The sequence below is a fragment of the Panthera pardus genome, unplaced genomic scaffold, assembly GCF_024362965.1.
Source record: "Panthera pardus isolate Hobbes unplaced genomic scaffold, ASM2436296v1 HiC_scaffold_6, whole genome shotgun sequence".
Taxonomy (NCBI): Eukaryota; Metazoa; Chordata; class Mammalia; order Carnivora; family Felidae; genus Panthera; species Panthera pardus.
Window position 1 is genome coordinate 96,624,235 of NW_026526991.1, and position 20,182 is coordinate 96,644,416.

Consider the following 20,182-nt stretch of genomic DNA (forward strand, 5'->3'; position numbering starts at 1 on the left):
ACTTAACTATATACAATCCAAAGACTTTTTATAAAATTGAACAAAACTTGGCCAAGAAAGATATTCAATACTGAAAGACGCTCTTGTGTAATGAATTGTTACATGGTGTAAATGCTATGAATCAGTAATGATAAATGATTACTGTGTTAAAAATATTTACAATTGGGGCGCTTGGGTGGCTCAGTCAGTTGGGCGTCCAAAGTCTGCGGGGGTCATGATTACACGGTCTGTGAGTTCGAGCCCTACCTCAGACTCCGTACTACAGCACGGAGGCTGGAGCCTGCTTCAGATTTGTGTCTTACTCTCTCTAACCCTCCTCCACTGACAGTCTGTCTTACTCTCTGTCTCTCTCTCTCAAAAGGAAACAAAAAATTGTTTTAATAAAAATTATTAAAATCACTAACACATTATTGAGAACTTAGACCACTCAGATTGAGTTTAAGTGCTTTATATGCGTTATAGTGTACGTCTTTTAATTCCTATTTTAGATTACTAAACTAGATAGGTAGACATGAAAGAAATCTTTTTAATTTTTATTTTTTTTTAATTTTTCATGTTTATTTTTGAGAGACAGAGAGAGACACAGAATGAGCAGGAGAGGGACAGAGAGAGGGAGACACAGAATCTTAAGCATGCTTCAGACCATGAGCTGTCAGCACAGAGCCCCGCGTGGGGTTCGAACCCAAGAACCATGAGATCATGACCCGAGCGAAAGTTGGTCGCTCGACCAACCACTCAACTGACTGAGCCACCCAGGTGCCCAACGAAATAATTTCTGAAGGTGATACTTTGTACTTGGAGAGACAGGAATAATTCCAGACTTCACTGACTACACAGTTCCTTGACTGAGGTCTGAAATTAAATTTATGTGAGTTTTAGTATATCTAAACAACTGGAGTTACCCTAACTGCCATTGAAATCGTAGATCTTTATAGACGTTTGTAGCAACTGTGTTCTTCCATAAATGATCTGTCCTTTTATTTATCATTTTATGCTTTCATATCTTTGCCATTAAGTCAGTTGTCACTTTCTGATGGTAACTCCTCTTTTAAAAAATGCTTTGTTTCCTTTTGTTTTCACTATTGTTCCTGCTCTGGGCAATCTTAGTGTGTCATGTAACATTTTGCAACATATGAAATATTTCTTCTAAAATTTAACAATTCTCAGAACTCCCCAGATGTTCAAAGTAAAATATCACTTTGATAGCACTGCATTACTTTTTAGAAACACAATTTAAAACCACAAATAAAAGTCGTTTGCAACAGGAAATTCCTATATGTACTAAAAACAATATTCTCCAATCTTAGAGCACCTAATTCTCAACCAGTAATGGGTTTTAACATTGTCAAAATTGATACAACACTTTTTTCCTAATATAGTATTTTAATTACTCTGGTTATTCTAATAGTGTTAAAATATGTCTGTGGAATCTGACCTTACTTTAATGAGGACACTATTATTCATGAATTCCTTTCTTCTTCACTAGTTTAGTGCTTTACATGTTTTCCAATCAGTATTATTACGCTATTATTGTAAATAAAAAACATTTATTCTATCATGAAACACTTATTTCAATCTCTACACAAGTTAGTACCAGATTTTATATTGTTCAACTGCAAATGTGGAGTATCCCTCACCCTGCACGCCACCCGGTGTCACTGGACTAGCAATGTCGTCAGCACATGACACACACTCTTGATCAAGACCTTCAGGGCAGTTTCATCCACAATGTAGCTGACACTACTCAGCTGCAAACATGAACAACCAAGGCATGACTTATGCGGAACTCCATCATGCTAAGGGCTCAAAAAGACAGCAAGTGCAACCTAAGGGCACGAAAAGTTCCATTTCAGTAACTGAGGAGGAGATTGCCTATGCAGAATTAAGTCTTCAAAATGCTTCTCAGGCCCTTCAAGGGAATGGCAAGAACTCTCCCTGCAAAGGTAAAAAACATTTAATACAGACAAATATGTCTATTTTAGGATTTGAATTTGGGGTGTAGGGGTGTAGGGAAAGAGTAGGAAGTGATCTCACATAGTTTTCATTTGTGAGGACCAGAGCTGGAGGTTGGAATATGGTATTGTAATTGAATGCATTGGTATATTCTGAGAGAAGATTCCAATGATAGTGATGGGTTTGAGGTGCAGGTTATTGTATGTGATTCCCAGTGCATTTTCGGTTTACTTGCTTGTTGTATATCTCGTAAATGATTATTTCCAGGCATCCTTTCTCAGTGTTTGCATTTCTCTTCCTACTACTCACCTTCATTTCCAGAGAAGCTCATTGCTGGTATCTTGGGAATCCTCTGCCTCATCCTGATGTCCACTGTGGTAACAATAGCTGTTATCCCTTGTAAGTACGTGTTTGAATGACTAAAAGGGAATTTTCACCTTACTGATCATTAGTTCCTCGACATAGTGTGTAACACTTTGAATTTATTGTCTCATTTTAATGCATGTGTGCTCTAAATGTGGAATGATTATTTAGAGTTTATCTAAAGTAGAAATAACAGAATAAGTTTAGGCAGAATAAACACATATTTGGATTTAATAACTCAAAGGCAAGTCATACAAGAGACTTTATGGTGAAATACACATTATTTCTTGAGATTGCTTAAACCAAATATTGTAAGAGATGGTGAGGTTTCGTTCTTTAAGCTTTTGAATTGTTTTCCCCCTCATTTTCATTACTTTATTCAATTTTTCTGGTAAAAGAGCACACCCAATTTTAAACTAGGAAACTCAAATTATTATGATTTATTTCATTGAATATTATGTTTTTTGAGAATTGCTTTAATGTTCTAGCTACTGAAGGACCAGAGTGGAACAAAACATCCCTGGAAACAAGGATCCGGAAAGGTACAACATCTCTTGCAAAATTCTGTTATTAGTTTAGTGTCTATTTTAGCTCTATCTTCAAGTAGGCAAAGATGATAACAGATTCTTTGGGAAAAAGTGAATTCAAAAATCGCTTAATGAACTTTCAGAACTGATGAGGAAATACTCATTCAAAATCACCGTACCTGCTGTTAACAATTGCCTCACATTTCCTCCTTCTACAACATGATAAAAGGTAAATCATTCCATAAAGATGGTTGTGTTCACTGACTCTCAGGACATGTATAGATGGACATTTTTGTGGTTGCTTTATATGGGCACATAAAGAAGGGGATGAAAGCCTGACTCTTCTCTGAGTGTGTGTGTGTGTGTGTTTTGTTTTAATTTTACCAGCTTGTGAGGGTCTACAAATGTTATGTACACATATGTGTATCCATATACACTATGTAAAGTTTCATTTTGTAATAGTCAAAGCTTTTTGCATAATATCTCACAATCTCTCTCCAGCATGTCTCTGTTGTCATTGTCTGAAAGAGTGGTTTACGTATTCCAACAATTGCTATTACATTAGCACTGAGAGAAAATCATGGAAGGAGAGTTTGACGTCCTGTGCTTCTAACAACTCTAACCTGCTCTACTATGATGATGAAGAGGACAAGGTAAGTTTTCAGATGTTTCCAGATTCTATTAAAAGCTTGTCATTAAATGGGGCTCCTGAGTGGCTCAGTGGATTAAGCCTCGACTTCAGATGTTTAATAGACTGAGCCACCCAGGCGCCCCATTAACTGACATGGTCCTGCTTAGCTTTTTATATGTTACAATGAGTATTATGGACCTATTTCAGAAGTTACCAAAGTTCATGAATAGAATATCCTAAATTATTTTCCTGTATTTACCTTTTCTTTCTTTATTTTTTAACTTTTCATTATGATTTATGATCCAATTAGAATTTATTTTTTGTGATGCTTTATGTCTGAGGCTGTGAGATAAGAGTGAAAGTTGTATATATCTACATCATTACCTCATTGACGGAGCATCGTTTATAGCGAAGTAGGTCTTTTCTTCATCAGTAACTTTATATACATAAAGGTATATATATATGTACACATGGGCTCTAATCTCCTTGATATAAGTAATATAGATATTATATATCTTTATATAGATGATTGTATATTCATAGATCACAGTCTACATAGTCTATCACAACCCACAGCAGTTTGAGTAAAATGTAAAGACTCACTTGCCTCTATGGTCCATTACCGTGTCCCATTTATACTAGAAGTGGCCTAAATATTTCTCTGCTTACATGGAGAATCACATGCATGTTATAACTTTTCTTCAACTGATACTTTTGCTTCAAATATCAAACAATTTCGAAAACACAGGAGGTGAAGGAAAGTCCATTAGACCTGGTAAGAATTTTATTCTTACGTTTGTCCTCTCTTCCTTCCTTAGGATCCAAAATGCCTTCTTTTACCATGTATTCTCTTTAGCAATTCTTTCAGAGTGGGTCTGGTGGTGATACATTTTCTTAGTGTTCCTTGATCGGAGAATGTCTTGATTTCTCTTGCATGTGTGTTGATTCTTTTGGTGGGTAGTCTGTGGTTTTTTATTAGAATCACCCAGTTAGTGTCTAAAACTTTTCTGCTTATCTAGCATGCCTGTTTTCCTGTTATTTTGACTGGAGAGAAGAAACATTGTGGAGACTTGGGTGTGTACCTGTTGGTGTCTGTGGTTTGCTAGGCTCTCTGACACCAGTCTATGTGAGGTAGAGGGAAATTCCAGGGAGCTTACCACCATTCCATTCCTTGGGTCTCCAGGGCTGGGATCTGTCAGCTTTCTCGTTACCTTTCTCCCATCCAAGTACTACCCAGGCCCGACCCTGCTTAGCTTCTGAGATCAGACGAGACCGGGCGCGTTCAGGGTGGTATGGCCGTAGACTCTCGTTACCTTTCTGAATCTTATGTCATCTTAGTATAACGCTCAGGGATTGTGGCTGTATTGGTGGGAGGACTAGGGAAAAGTCTATCCAGTCTATCTTTCCAGAACAGGAAGTGTGGTCTGGGGTGGTTTTAATTTGAATACTCCTAAGGCTACTAGGGTGAGCATCAGCTCCTGTACTCATTTGCCGTATACACATGGTGCTTGGTGAAGTACCTATTGAACTGTTTTGCTAACAATTTTACTTTGTTTCATTGTATTTTGAGAATTCTTTATGTACCCTGGCAGCAAGTCTTCTAGCAGATGCATGATTTGTAAATATTTTTTAACTGGCTTATGACCTCTGTTTCTCTTCGAAGAGCAGAGATTATCTTGATGAACTGCACTTTATCAATCTTCTTTTAAGGTCATGGTTTTGGTGTTCTGTCTAAAATCTCTGCCCCACTGCAGGTTGTGCATTTGTTATAACATCTCTTAAAAGGTTTTGTTTTCAATTATGTGTGATCTATTTTGAGCATTTTTAGATATGGTATAAAGTATATGATTATTAATAAGATTTGATACGTCATTGTTTCCCCAACATTTGTTGAAAAGACTATAGTTTTTCCACCGAATGACTGCATTTTTGTGGAACTCTGCATTTCATATGGTGTGGGTACAAATTTTGCACATTCTCATCTGTTTAACTAATGTCTTCATGTATTTTTTGTTAGTTTCATGCTTGAAAGATCTTCCTTTTGCTTTAAATGTTTATTTATTTACTTTGAGCAATTGACAAGTCAAGCGGCAGAGGGGCAGTGAGAGAGAGGTCCATGGTGTCAGCACAGATCCTGACATGGGGCTCTTTCTCAGGAGCCATGAGATCCAGACCCGAGCAGTAATCAAGAGTCAGAAGCACAACTGACTGATCTTACCAGGTGTCCCCCAATTGCCCTTTTTTAAACAGTGAGTTGATACAAGTTCAATTTCAGACTTAACATATCTATTCAGGGTCTTTGCATGGATTTACCGTTCATTTCTATCTCTCTGAAAGTTATTATTTTTTAAAATCTTTTAATGTCTATTTATTTTTGAGAGAGAGAGAGAGAGAGAGAGAGAGAGAGAGAGAGAGAGAGACAGGAGCATGAGTGGGGGAGGGGCAGAGGGAGAGGGAGACACAGAATCCAAAGCAGGCTCCAGGCTCCAGGCCTTCAGCACAGAGCCTGACACGGGGCTTGAACCCACAGACTGCGAGATCATGACTGGAGCCAAAGTCGGCCGCTTAACCGACTGAGCCACTCAGGCGCCCCCTAAAAGTTATTTTTTTATGTTATATTTATTTATTTATTTTGTGTGAGAGAGAAAGTGCACAAGGGAGGGACAGAGAGGGAGAGAGACAGAGAGAGAGAGAGACAGATAGAGAGAGAGAGCGAGAGAATTCCAAGCATGCTCCACGCTGTCAGTGCAGAGCCCAATGTGGGGTTCAAATTCACAAACCTTGAGATCATGACCTGAGCCAAAATCAAGAGTTGGACGCTCCATCAATGGAACCACCCAGGCTCCCCTTTCTAAAGGCTTTTCAAAAGTAAGAATAAATATTTTTTTTTTCAGGTGCCTTGTGCATCAGAGAAGTCACATCAATTGATCTTCATTGCCAATGTGACAGATTATGATTATGGCATTTCAAAAATAAATACAACATGGTGCTACTTGAATAACTCTACTTGTATCAGAGTCCATTATTTTTACATATTGTCAGACCTATTTATGAATGCCCTGACATGTAATTTTGGTTTTTTTATCGTATTACCATCAAAATGTATATGGCACTTATTTTATTATCCTCCTTTTTTGACCCTACAATGATTTCTTTTAACTGGTATTTCAATTTTCTCTATTCATAAACATCTAAATACTCTAACAGAGTGTGAAAAGTTTTCTGAATCACAGATAAAATTATATTAGAGGCTGTAAGACACTTCTGATATTCCTATTTCTTTTTCTTTTGGTTTTCACAAGTTATGTTTGGTAGGTTTTTTTTCAACGTTATGTCTAATTTTAGATATATCTGAATTACTTCATAATATTCTCCTAGATAATTTTATTGTGGTACAGTAAACAACATACAGATGGATCATATGCTATAAATGCCAACGTACAGCTGAGTTTTCAGAGTCACCATTGTATGGAATGAGAAAATGAATATTACCAGTACTGCACAATGTCCCTATCAAGGTCTTTTCTGCATTTCAAGAACAGTTTATATACATGGCATCATACCATATGCATATTGTATTTTGGCATTTTCAGGTGAAGGTACACTTATCTGATTCATCCCCATAGCTGCATGAAGTTATAAATTGTCCACATCTCTTTGCTGGTCTGTTGTCGGATTCCCCTACAATGTGCACACCAATTCTATTGCGGAAGCTCTTGGATATTTGGGTATTGGCCCATTTGGGGCTACTTTGAGTTATTCTACGATCCATCCTTCACGATCAACTTTTAGCTAAACGTATGTGTCTCATATTTGAACTATGGCTCTTCTCTTCTTGCTTCTTGAGAGGGAAGCAACTTAGATCATGCGTTGATAACATTCTTCCTATTTAGCATAATTGACAAAGGTACAAATTGGCTCTAAACACCACTTTAGTTTCATCCTAAAAACTTTGATGTATGCTCAGTTTATTATCATCCAGTACAAAGGAATTTCTATCATCCGGTACAAGATTTTTTCAAAGATTTTATCCTTCAACTGTAAAGTTTCAGAAGTGTATCACTTTCCACATGTTTGGAAATTTTCCGGATTCCTTTCCATTGCTTCTTCTCATTTTTTTTTTTTAGTCTTAAGAGAAAATACTTTGAATATTTCCATCCTTAAAATTTTTGATCCTAAATTTATGATGTAGAACACTTTCTATATATGTCAGTTATGTCAAGCTGGTTCTTAGAGGTTTGACAGTTGTCCATAGTCCTCCTGATTTGCGACAAGCTGTTCTTACTGAAGGAAGAGATTTCAATCTTCAAGTATACTCATTAATTTATTTATCCTAAGTCTGTCAGTTTCTATTTCATGTGTTTCAGGGTTCTGTTGTTAGGTGAATAATAATGTTTATAATTGTTTTATCTTCCTCCTCTATTGACAGCCTTAACATTTTGATATGTTTCTTTGAATTTCTACTACTATTTCTTGTTTTAACAGCTACTTTGATATTAGAACAGCCATTTCTGCTCACTTCTTTGGTTGCTCTTTGCAGGGTCTATCTTTCGCTATCCTTTTATTTTCACCTATTTGTGCCTTTGAATCTACAGTGTGTCTGTTACAGAGAGCATATAGATCAATATTGCGCTTTTATTCGGGATGACACTTTATCTTATAATTGGAATATGTTTCATTCACATGAGTGTAATTACTGGGATAAGTGAATTTAGATATACAATTTGCTATTTATTCTCTAGTGTGTCTTGTTTTCTTCTTCCACTTTACCTCAAATCTTATGTATTAAACATATATTCTATCAGTGTTCCATTTTAATGCGCCTCTATTGATGTGTTAGCTATATTCTTAAGTTATTTCCTTAGGAGTTGTAGGTATTACAAACCTATCTTTTGTTTGTTTTCATGGAGATAAAAACATCTAACATTGTTAGACATCTAACATTGCATACATTTAAGGCCAATAATGTGTTCATTTGATAAATTTACATATTGCCTTATGATCACTATGGCCATGTTAGATAACACCTTTGTTATGTCACATATTTGTCATTCTTTGTGTGGTTGAGGACAGCTAAGAATTAGTCCTAGAAACTTTAAAGTTTATAACACAGTAATGTTGTCTTTAATTACTATGCTGCACATTAGACCTCCAAAATTATTTATTGGTTGTAAATTTGTCTTCTTTTTAAAAAATTTTTAAAATGTTTCTTTATTTTTTGAGGGACAGAGAGAGACAGAGAGACATGGGAGAGTGAGGGCCAGAGAGAGAGTGAGACACAGAATCTGAAGCAAGCTCCAGGCTTTGAGCTGTCAGCACAGAACCTGACGTGGGGCTCAAACTCACAAAATGTGAGATCTTGACCTGAGCCAAAGTCGGATGCTAAAGGCACTAAGCCATCCAGGAGCCCCGTAAATTTCTATTCTTAAACATCTTCCCAAACCCTCAAACTACACTCCTGAAAAACATATTCTACTCTTTGTTTCTGCCTGTTCAGTTTTTTAAATTTCATATGTAAGTAAGACAATACAATATTTGTCTCTCTCTGTCTGACTTTTGTCAGTTAACATAATTCCTTCAAGGTCCATCGTTTTGTTACAAATGGCAAGATTTCCTTCTTTCACCTGTTAAATAATATTGCAGTGTATGTGTGGTTGTGTGTGTATATATGTACCTAAGTATATATATATCACACCTTCTTTAACTATGTCGGTTGGCAGATACTTAGGATCCTTCTATTTCTCAGCTCTTGCTAATAATATTGCAATGAGCATGGGGTGTAGATAGACCTTTGAGATACTGATCACTTCCTTCATTTATTTTAAAAAATGTTTTAATGTTTATTCATTTTTGAGAGGGGGGAGTGGCAGAGAAAGGGGGAGACACAGATTCCAAAGCAGGCTCTAAGCTTGCAGATTTCAGCACAGAGCCCAATACAGGGCTTGAACCCACGAAGGGGGGAGATCATGACCAGAGCCAAAGTCCAACAAAACCAAATGAACCACCGACTGCCCCACTGATGAGTTGTGTTAAATATGTATGTAAGAGTGACATTACTGAAAACCAGCCATACTAGTTTCCACTGTGGCAGCACCAATTTACATTTCCTCCAAAGGATTCCATTTTCTTCACATCCTCACCATATCAATTCTCTCTTATTTTTCAGAAAGAGCCTCTAACAGGTGTGAAGTGACATTTCATTGTGGACTTGATTTGCATTCCCTGATGAGCAATTTTGAGCACCTTTCATGTACTTATTCGCCATTCGTATGTCTTCACCAAAATGTATACTGAGGCCCTTGGCCCATTTTGAAAATTAGATTTCTCTCTTTGTTTTTATTCTGTCGTTTGATTTCTCTATATATATTGGATATTAGTCCCTTCTCTGATACTGGTTTACAAAGATGTTCTTCTCTTCTGTCCATGATCTCTCAACGTTTTGATTCTTCCCTTTGCTGGACATAAGGCCTTTAGTTTACAGCAGTCCTGCTTTTTTATTTTAGTTTTTGTTTCCTGTGGTTGATGACTTATCCCTGAGCTCAATGCCTACACCAAAGTCTAGGATCTATTTCCTTTTGTCTCTACCAGTGATTTTATATATTTTATATGTTTTTATGTTACCAATTTTGTCTCTTTGTTTCAGCTGAATGAATTCCCTTTAGCATTTCCATGGGGCAGGTCTAATTTCTTCTGACACCTGGCTTCGGCAACCACCACGGGAATCACGGTGCTGCTTTCACCTGACTGCCATCTGGGGTGAGAATTGATATGTTGAAACACCATTTTCTAGGGTGCTAGGAAAGTCTTTATCTCGTCTTCATTTCTGAATGACAGCCTTGCTGAGTAAGGTATTCTTGGTTGACAGTTTTTTTCCCTTTGACCACTTTCAAAATGTCATCCTACTTTCTGTCATTCTATGGGACGAAGACCTTTGGAGATGTTCCTTTTTGGTGTCTGGTATGGCATGCTGACCTCAGAGCCCTCAGAGCACTATTGAAGCTGTTGTCCAAGATCAGGCACACATGGAACTATCATAGCAACTGGGTCTTGGTGCATAGGTTCACTTGTGGCTGAGGCACTAGGGAGGAGACGTGTGTAGGTATTCCAGGGAAACCGGACCTGGTTCTCAGGGGCTCACCATTGTGACTATGGGTACCAGGGGATTGTAGCAGTCCCACAGGCCATGGATGAGAAGGTTCAGTGGTGGCTTGGGGGCCAGTGGGCAGTGTGTGTTAATAGCATATACTGGAGATGGTGAGTCAAAGTTGCAACTCTGTCCCAAGTGGCAGTCCCTAGATAGCAGCAGCATGATCCATTCATGGTTTGTGAAAACCATGTGTCAGGATACAGGGATCTGGACACAGACCCCTATCCACAGAGCCTCGAAGGAGAGCTTAAGCTGCGATGTGGAAGCTGAAAGTATGTCTTGGGATGCAACAGTATGGTACCAGAAATAAGGCTCAGAGCCCTAAAATGGAACCAAAGAGATGGGACTCCAGGCAGTGGTAACTTGGCCTACCCATGATGGGTCAGAGCCTTGAGCTGCCATAGGTGGAAGAAAGTCTTCAGGTGTTAGTGATGGCACTTCAGAGTCCAGGCCTGGGAGGTGTTGGGTTCTGAATAGCAGGAGGATCCTTTACAATGAAGACTCGGGGTCATGAAATGGAACATAGTGATTGGGGATCAAGCAAAAGTATGCACCAACAGTGGCAGTTAAGGCACACCTAGGACCAGGGAGCAGGAATCAGGAACCAGCCCCAGTGATGTGAGACAAAGCCCCAACCAAGGACAGGAGTAGACCGGCATCAGAGGCAGCTCTAATCTCGTATAGGTGAGGTGCTGTGGCAAACAATCTCTAAGAGAAGGTCTGGAGCCCATCAAGGCAAGCCTTACCATGGCAACAGCTCCAGCCTCTGAGAATAGATGTAGACGGGGCCCTCTGGGCTGCTCCATCAAGTGGGATCAGCCTAGATGGGGCACCTCTGTTGCAAAAGCTGTAGCCATCCATGGAGTGGAAGCTTGCTGGGTTCTCCTGCTCCCCTTCTCTCCATGAGGTGACTTCCCCTGAGGGGATTCCTGCAGGAGCCAAGTGGCTCTCATCTGGAGGGTTGAGTGATGCAGGCAAAACACTTCCTTTTTCTTCCATGGGAACATCCTGGACTTTTGATCAGCACCCGATTTGTGGTGTTTCTTTGTTGTCAAGAGCTTTCCCTGGGCCGTGTTTAGCTTGAAGTTGTTGAGTTATGGTTCGGACTGATTTTGTGGGCAGGTGAGCATTATGACCTCCTCGGTCTCCATCTTGCTAATGGCACTCTTTACACATGTATCATTAACTGATTGCCATCTATGTCACATGAATCCTGACTGATTTCTGATACAATATATTAAATGAGCACCAACATAGCTCCTTTGCCACCACCTATCACAGGTATGCCTCAACCTTTCAAAAATTTCCATCATGTCACTTTGCTTTTGTGAAAAACTTACACTAGTACCAGATTTTGCTGAAGAACAGAAATCTGAAGGGGATTTTCCCTTTCAGGAGAAAAGGTGAAAAGTGAAAATTGTGTTCAGGGCTAGTTTTACTGCTAGAGAAGCAGCTCACACCCCAAGCAGCAAGACTGTTCCTGTCAAGTTTATTTCTCAAAAAAACAATCAACTCTGTATATCAGTATCAGGCGTAGGTTTGAACTGTATTTTTGAGTGTCTGTGCTTCATCTCAATTTACTTTCTGTACCTCTCCATTCACAAGGCTTGTCTTGAGGTATCAGAAAAGCCTAAGGGAGTTTTTTTTTGTTTTGTGTTTTGGGGGTGGTGGTGAATTTTTGGCACAGGGATGCTCAGCAATATTTTCGTGTAAATTAACGCTATTTCAATTTACACTATTTCAACTTAGTAAAGTTTTCACAGGAACAATCTACTGTCAGAGAGAGGGGAAATCTGTACTTCTGACAGTGCTGTACTGAAGCCAACTTGCACTGATTTCTGAACACAAACTATGCATCTCTTTACCTTCTCTGCTTTCGTGCTTTCACATTGGAAACCTGAAGGGAAGCATTCGTGGAGACTTTGTACCACACACATTAACAAATGCTAAAAATATAAGGTTTATAGTATAGATCCCACCATGCAGTGTTATAATTATGGCTGCAAATTATCTTATCTTTTCAAGAAATTCCGAGAGGAAAATTCATACGCAGATCTAAACATTTACTGACATATTTATCATTTCTGCTGATCTCTATCCCTTCTTGTGGATATGCATTACTGTCTAGTGTCATTTTACTTGTAGCTTGAAAAACATTGTTGAAAGGCAGGTGTAGTAAAAATAAATTCTCTTCATTTTTGTGTTTGATGTGGGGTCTTTATGCATCTTGTTTTCTGAAAAACTATTTTCTGAATGTATAATTCCTGTTTCACAGGTATTTTTGCTTTGTTTTGGTTGTTTGTTTATTTGTTGTCTGTGTGTGTGTGTGGGTGTGTGCTCACAGGTAGTGGGTTTCTTTCTTTCTTTTTTTTTTTCACTATTTTTCCAGTGAGAGCTCATCTTTTAATCATATTGTTATTTACCTAAAAATAATGAGTTGTTTTTCTCCTGCCCTTCTCAAGATCACCTTTTTTGTGGGTTTGACTTTGATTTTATTTTTTAAGCTGTTGCAGAAAATACCATAACCGCATAACATAGAATTTAACACATTACCCATGTTAAAAAAATAGCCTAGTTTCTTAGATCAGTTTTAGGTTCATAGCAAAACTCAGACATAGCACCGATATATGCTGTATTCCCCTACTGTCTATGTGTCAATGCAGGAGCAGTTCATAGACTGTCTCATTTTCAAAAGCCCTCGGTGGGGTGGTTCACTCGCTACAACTGATACACCTGTAGTGACACATCTTTACCAGCCAAAGACCATAGTTTACTTCAAAGCTTACTCTTGAGGTTGGGCATTTTATGCGTTTGGAAAAGTAGATAGTGACATGTATCAAACATTATGGAGTTCTACAGAATAGTTTCCCATCCTTCAAAATCCTCTGTGCACCCTCATCCATCCTTCCTTCCCCCTAAACCCTGCAACCACTGATCACTTTACTGTCTCCATGATTTTGTTTTTTCCAGAGTGTCATATAGGGGGAATCCTATACTCTCGCACTTCTTACATTGCATTTAACTAGATCATCCATCGTAACCAGTTGAAGCACCCAGTTTAAGTTAGGAGTGCCAACTATCACATTGTTGCAAAGGATATCTAGAGCTCTCCCCTTGTAAAACTGGAACTCAACTCACTGCACAATAATTCTCCTTCAACACTTTCCCCTCAACCTGAGCAACCACTATTCTACTTGTTTCTATCACTTTTACTACTTTGGATACTTTCTATAAGTGGAATCAAACAGGTTTTTTTTTTTTTTCATGTGTATGACTGGCTTATTTCACTTAGCATAATGTCCTGGAATTTCATGCATGTTGTAGCAGGTGATAGATTTCCTTCCATTTACAACTGAATAATACTACAGTGTTATGTGTATACCACGCTTTCTTTCTCCATTCATCCATCAGTGGACATTTGGGTGGCTTCTGCCCTGTGGCTCTAATGAATAATGCTGCAGCGAGCATGGGTGTATATATATCTTTGAGATCTCGCTTTCAATTCTTTTAGATAGTTTCCTACCTGTGGGATTGCTGATTCATGTGGTAATTGTATTTTCAATTTCTTGAAGAAGCTCCATTCTCTTCTTCATAACGGTGACCGATTTACATTCCCAACAACAGTGTGTAGTCTCCTCCTTGTCGACCTCCTCACTGACCATTTTTAAAAAATGTTATTTATTTGTTGTGAGAGAGAGAGAAAGAGAGAGAGCAAGCAGGGCAGGTGGAGACGGAGGGAAGGGAGAGCATCTGAAGCTGGCTCTGCATCGTCAACACAGAGCCTCATGTGGGGCTCAAGCCCACAAATGTGAGATCATGACCTGAGTCAAAACCAAGAGTTGGAAACTTAACCAACTAAGCCACCCAGGCACCTGAGCTTTTTTTTTTTTATATATAAAATCGATCCTCATGAGTATGAGGTAATAACTCATCATGATTTTGATTTGCATTTCTCTGATCATAGCATCTTTCCATATGATTTTTCACAATATATATTGCTTTGGAAATATGTTTTTTAAATTTCTCTGTCCACATTTTAACTGTGTTTTGGTGTTTGATGTTGGTACTAAATTGGAGACTAATCATATATTTTAGATGTGATTCCCTGTTTGATATATGATTTGCAAGTGTTTTTTCCACTCTGTCTTTTCATCGTTGATCATGCCCTTTAGTGCCCAGAAATGTTTAGGTTGATATAGCCCATTTGTCTACAATGAACTTTTCCTTTGTGGTCTGGTTTTGGTGGAGTTAATTTTAGTATACGGTGTAAATGGAAACATCCAGCTTCATTCTTCTGCATGTGGGAAGTCAGTTTCCCAACACCTTTTGTAAAAGATTCTGTCTCTCCCTATTGAATGGTCCTGGCACCTTTATCAAAACTGATTAGACTGCATACACATGGGTTTGTGTCTGGATATTTTTAAGGGATTGTTTCTTTGGGGGATTTAGGGTTTGTGTCTTTCTGTTCCTTCATCTTGCTGCTTGTATCCCGTTCCAGTTGGACTAGTGTGCAGGGCAGGGAAATGGATTCTGTCCTAGATAATGTGGAGTAAGGCTGATGGAGGTGGAAGATGTGTCACCCATCCCTGATTTTCACACTGACTTAAGTACTTCACAATCCACTCTCTTCCCTCAAGAGTATTTCTTTGTATTTGCCAGTGTTCTTTGGTCATTTCATTATGGTGTCATGAGACATGGGTTTGTACGTGCTCATTCTGTTAGCAGTTTGCTAAGTCTGGTGTCTATAAATATTTTCAATGATATTAATAACCTGTTCATTCGTCGTGCCTTAAGATTGTTGTCCTGTTTTTTTCTGCCTCTGTCGTTCTTCTCATATTCTACTTAGACTTACACTGGCTTTCCTGATAGTGTTTTGAAAGTCTCTGAATTGTGTAAATTCTTCTCTTTTTTCTCTCTCATCCTAAGGTATAAATAAATTTTGTTCCTCCTTCAAATTCATCAGTTTTTTTCTACTTGAGTGGATTTTCCATTTCCGGTATGGATTTATGCACTGAGATCCTCTGTGGTTTCTTCATATAGTTTTATTTCTCTATTGATATTTCCTACTTGCTAAATTGCTGCCATCACATGTTCATGCAATTATTTCAACTAAGTTTTCTTTATAGTTTTCATATATTTATAAATATGATTTTTATTTTTATTGTTTAAAAAAAATTGAATGCTTTTATTTATTTTTGAGAGAGAGAGAGAGACAGAGCATGAGCAGGTGAGGAGCAGAGAGAGAGGGAGACACAGACTGGGAAGCAGGCTCCAGGCTCTGAGCTGTCAGCACAGAGCCAGATACGGGGCTCAAACTCACGGCCTGTGAGATCATGACCTGAGCTGATGTCAGACGCCCAACCGACTGAGCCAACCAGGTGCCCCTAAATATTACTTTTAATTACTTTTGTTCTAATACGTGGAACAACTTATCCCAGCAGACGTTTCTATTGACCTATGCTTTCCTTTCGTTGGAAGACATTTTTAAATTTCTCTATATATTTTTTTTACTTCTTAGGTAGACACTTTTTAAACATATACTTCAGTAAACATGCATTGCATGTCATTTTTCCTAGATTTACTATTTTTTGTTGCCAAACATTTATGGCAGAATCTTCTCCGCTGAAGTCTGTCTACTGATAGTTTTGTTCAATGTTTTCCAAATTCTTATTGCTTATTTTTATGACGTTGTGACTTTTACCTTTGATGTTAATTACTGCTGATCAAGTCTCCACCTATGGCACCAGCACCCTTGCTCTTTGCAGCTTCTCCCAGTTGTAACATTTCAGTCTTCTTGATCGCTGAGCCAGGGGTGGGCAGGTGGGGAGACACTGAGCATCCTAGGCGAGAAGGTGACGGATGTGCTTCCTCCTTGAATCTCCAGGATTTTTTCCAATGTACCTATTTCATAAGTTATTAATCTGTGATTCATTTTCTAAACTCTGACATTGTCTTCACAGTCAGTTTGTCCAATTCACTTAGTCCTACTAAGATAATTTTGTACTTTTGTGTCAACCATGTAACATTATATTATAATTTGAAAGTGTCTAGAAAGGAAGAAAGGATGAACTTTTATGTGTTATTACAGAATTCAAATGAGTATAAGAGCTTGTATTTGACTCCCAATAAATTTTAGTTTCTCATAGTTTTTGTTGAATTTACTCTCTGCTACTACATGGGTTAGAGGCTCCCAGAGAAGAAATCATAGTTCATCTGTGCAGCCAAAAGCCTTAACATTTTCTTCTGAAGTGTAAGTCTCCTGACAATTTTTTATTTTATGCCTCACAAGAATTGTTCTTAAAAAGAAAAACAGCAATGTGTGAACAATCGGATAAACACAGTAGTTGAAGTGTTTCCAGAGAAAAATGGTATGAGAAATATGGAGATTGAGATATATGAGTCAAAATGGATGGTTTATTCATTAAAATACTATGGTACCTAGTTAGATATAAGCAATCTTATGGTAAGATTAATGAGATATAATTCTCTGTATTTCAGGTTGTCAGTATCTTCAGAGAGTGACAAGAATTGTCCATATTTTGATTTTCTTGCAAAAAAAACTTATTTTGCACCCTGCTCAGTAATAAGACCATATGTTTGTAAGCACCAGGCATTTTAGTTACCTCATTTTGGTATAATGCTATTTCACCATTTATAAAGAATACATCTCTCATTATTTCAAAACCCATATGATTATTTTCTTTGCACATTTTTAAGATAATATTTTTAGTGTAATTTTAGGCTCACAACAAAATTAAGAAGAAGCTCCTGAGATTTCCTGGATTGTCCCTGTCTGCACATGTGCATGGCCTCTCCCATTATCAACATCACTCACTAGAATGTTTCATTTCTTACCAAGGATGAATCCGCATCAATGCATATATATCGCCCAAAGCCCAAAGAATACTTGAGGCTTCATTCTTGGTGTTATGGAACTGTTCTCAAATTTAATTATATTAGTGTAAAAAAAATATACTTGGTACATGTTATTTATTTCTTATGCTTTGCTATTTAGTAGAATAAAATATATATTAATTACAAATGATAACATTAGTGTAAATTCTCACTACAGTGAATAATTCCATTTATATTTCCAAATTAGCTGATCTGTTCTAGCCCTTTAAGGGCCCCAAATGAGGCTTGAACACTCCAGGGTGACAAGGGTATCAGTCAGAATTGAGTCAGGAGACAGAAACAAGGAAGGAAGTTGAGGTAAACAATTATTATCTACTTGTAAAGGAAAGCTTACTAAGGGGAAAGGCTACTAAGTTCAATAAAATTACAAAGAATATCTTAGAATTAAAGGAGGGATCACTGGGAAGCCAGGTCTGCTCTCTGAAGATGGGATTTAGATGTCATCGAGGACGAAGTGACCACACACAGCTTCGTGGCAGACATGCTCACTGGATTGTCCTGGGGCAGGGCAGCTCCACACTCCTCGGGCTGAACTTGGTGAGGAAGGATCTCAGGCTGTGACTGACAGACAGTAAGAACTCCTTGTCAGAGCAGTAGAAGGCAAGACAAGAAGACAGGAAACTGACAGACTGGCTACAAAAAGTTGCTGGAGGACAAATACACAGGACTTCTTGCAACACTGCAACTGGCAACCAAGCCATGGCGGCCAAAGGAGAGACAACACCATGAAGCCAGGAAGAAGAGCCCTTTCTGCTGCACTGGCTCTCCATTGTCTTTTACTGACAAAAGTCAACTTCATGTGAGATGACAAGAGAGAAAATGGATAGGATCTTGCACCGTTATCTGAGAACAGGGCACTGAGGGTGGATTTGGAGATGAGAGTACTAAATGAACGGCCCCTCGGGGTTAACATGGAACAACCACAGGGTTTCTGTGTAAGAGCCACTCATATCAGCCCCACTTCCTCCAAGAATGGAACTCTAGTGTATTCTCTGAATCTGTCTTAGTGCAGCACTATCAAAGATTAGATTTATTTTGAGGTAGAGATTGGTTTCTAATTGGATAATATCCAGTGTCCTGTGATACCTTTTCTTATATGTTGTTTTCCTCAACTGGGTTCATGTATTTTGAATGACATTTAGTTTTTTTCAATTTTTTATGTACCCACTTCTCTCAGTCTTTACAGCCATGCTAAAAAACACTTTGTTGTCTTTCTCTGTGTGACTTATTTCACTTAGCTTCCAATTTGACACTAAATTTCATATTAAAAAAATAAAAGTAAATAAAAAATAAAAAACCACTTAGATGCAAAACATAAAGTGTTACATAAGAAAACCAAAAATTAAAATCTACAGATATTTGTGGAGGTCAAATGGCTCGTTATTGCCAGAATTCAAGACAAACGTGAGTAATTAGAAAATGATTCACAGATATCCCTACCCTAATTCAATTATAAGAGGGAAAGAAATTAAACTCGGTTATTACTTGCAAAATAAATTCATATTTCATATGCATTTATATCTGTGAAGATAGACATATTCTTTGTATTCTCTCTACATATTCCCTACACTCTTCTAGGAAAATTATGTGAATATTCAAAAGGAATTGAATATAATTGTTTATGGTAGCTGTAACTAATCGCTAAAGTTGTGTTTCATACAACCCAAGGTTGCACTACATTGAAAATTCAGCATCTAATTTTCATTCACCTGTTTGTGGTTTGGCTCTGTTAGGGTTGATCAAGTCTGGGCATTTACGGACTTGACTCCAGACTACATACAGATGCAGCTCAGGTCCTGGTATATGATCTTGCATAGCAGAGATAGCAACTGGCAGAAATGTGTTTCTTAGTGCCTGGTCTCTGAACTCATAACCTATCACATTCCCACACACGTTATATTGTGAAACAAGTCACGGGGGCAAATTTATCATTTGTTGTCTGTAGACTACATTCTTTTCACAGTGGTCAGAGGGAAGAAATGTAGATTCACTGAAAGCAACCTAATCTACCATTATAGCCATAGGAATTATTTTTAATAATACTTCATGAGATAGATAAGTTTGTAAAGGAAATTGTTTGGAAATAGATTAAAAATTGAGTACTCTCTTAAGTTCCCATTCGTTTTTTTTTTTTGTCTTCTGTGCCAAATATCCTTGTAAATCAGTTTTATACAGTGACAGACATGATAGTATAGATGTTTTCACCATGGTCTTTGAGGAAATAAGTTATAAGCAGAAAATTGTAAAGTGAAAGGACATTGGCATTGAAACCGGTCACTTCATGGAATTTAAGTGCCCACTCCTGGCCCTGGGACTCAGTTACATAACTGCTCTGGCTGTTTTCTCTGCTGGAATATATGATAAAAATAGTATCTTATTCATATTTACTTGAAGAGTATTTGAACAGTACCTCTCGACACAAGTAGTCACTAGATTTCAGTGGTTTTGGCTTAAGAAATTGATGTTTTTGCATCATCACCTGTGACATGATGGTCTTAATTGTAGCAACTTCATAGGGCTGTTCTGAGGAATAAATAATATAATGCCTACGGATACTTAAAATAAAGCCCAAGCACATGACGTTCTTGCTGTCTGGGATCTCTTCATATTTTGCTTTTCCCTATGTCCAATAAAGGCCATTTTCCA

At 38.0% G+C, this 20,182-nt stretch overlaps 1 protein-coding gene across 1 annotated transcript; it reads left to right on the forward strand.

Annotated features, from left to right (window-relative positions):
* Window positions 1–1,756: 1,756 nt before the first annotated feature.
* LOC128774945 (NKG2-A/NKG2-B type II integral membrane protein-like) lies at window positions 1,757–17,307 on the forward strand. The gene is made up of 6 exons (XM_053895013.1): window positions 1,757–1,943; window positions 2,221–2,352; window positions 2,805–2,858; window positions 3,372–3,496; window positions 16,768–16,871; window positions 17,120–17,307. Exons 1-6 carry the CDS (start codon window positions 1,757–1,759, stop codon window positions 17,238–17,240), a joined length of 723 nt encoding a protein of 240 aa, XP_053750988.1. The 3' UTR covers window positions 17,241–17,307.
* The last annotated feature ends 2,875 nt before the right edge of the window (window positions 17,308–20,182 follow it).

What these genes read in the sequence shown, in the direction of transcription:
- LOC128774945 (XM_053895013.1), top strand. Translation starts at nt 1,757, where the DNA reads ATGAACAACCAAGGCATGACTTATGCGGAACTCCATCATGCTAAGGGC. An exon ending in AACAATAGCTGTTATCCCTT is followed by an intron (nt 2,353 to 2,804) that starts GTAAGTACGTGT and finishes TTAATGTTCTAG; the next exon opens with CTACTGAAGGACCAGAGTGG. An exon ending in TTAACATTTTCTTCTGAAGT is followed by an intron (nt 16,872 to 17,119) that starts GTAAGTCTCCTG and finishes TCTGTATTTCAG; the next exon opens with GTTGTCAGTATCTTCAGAGA.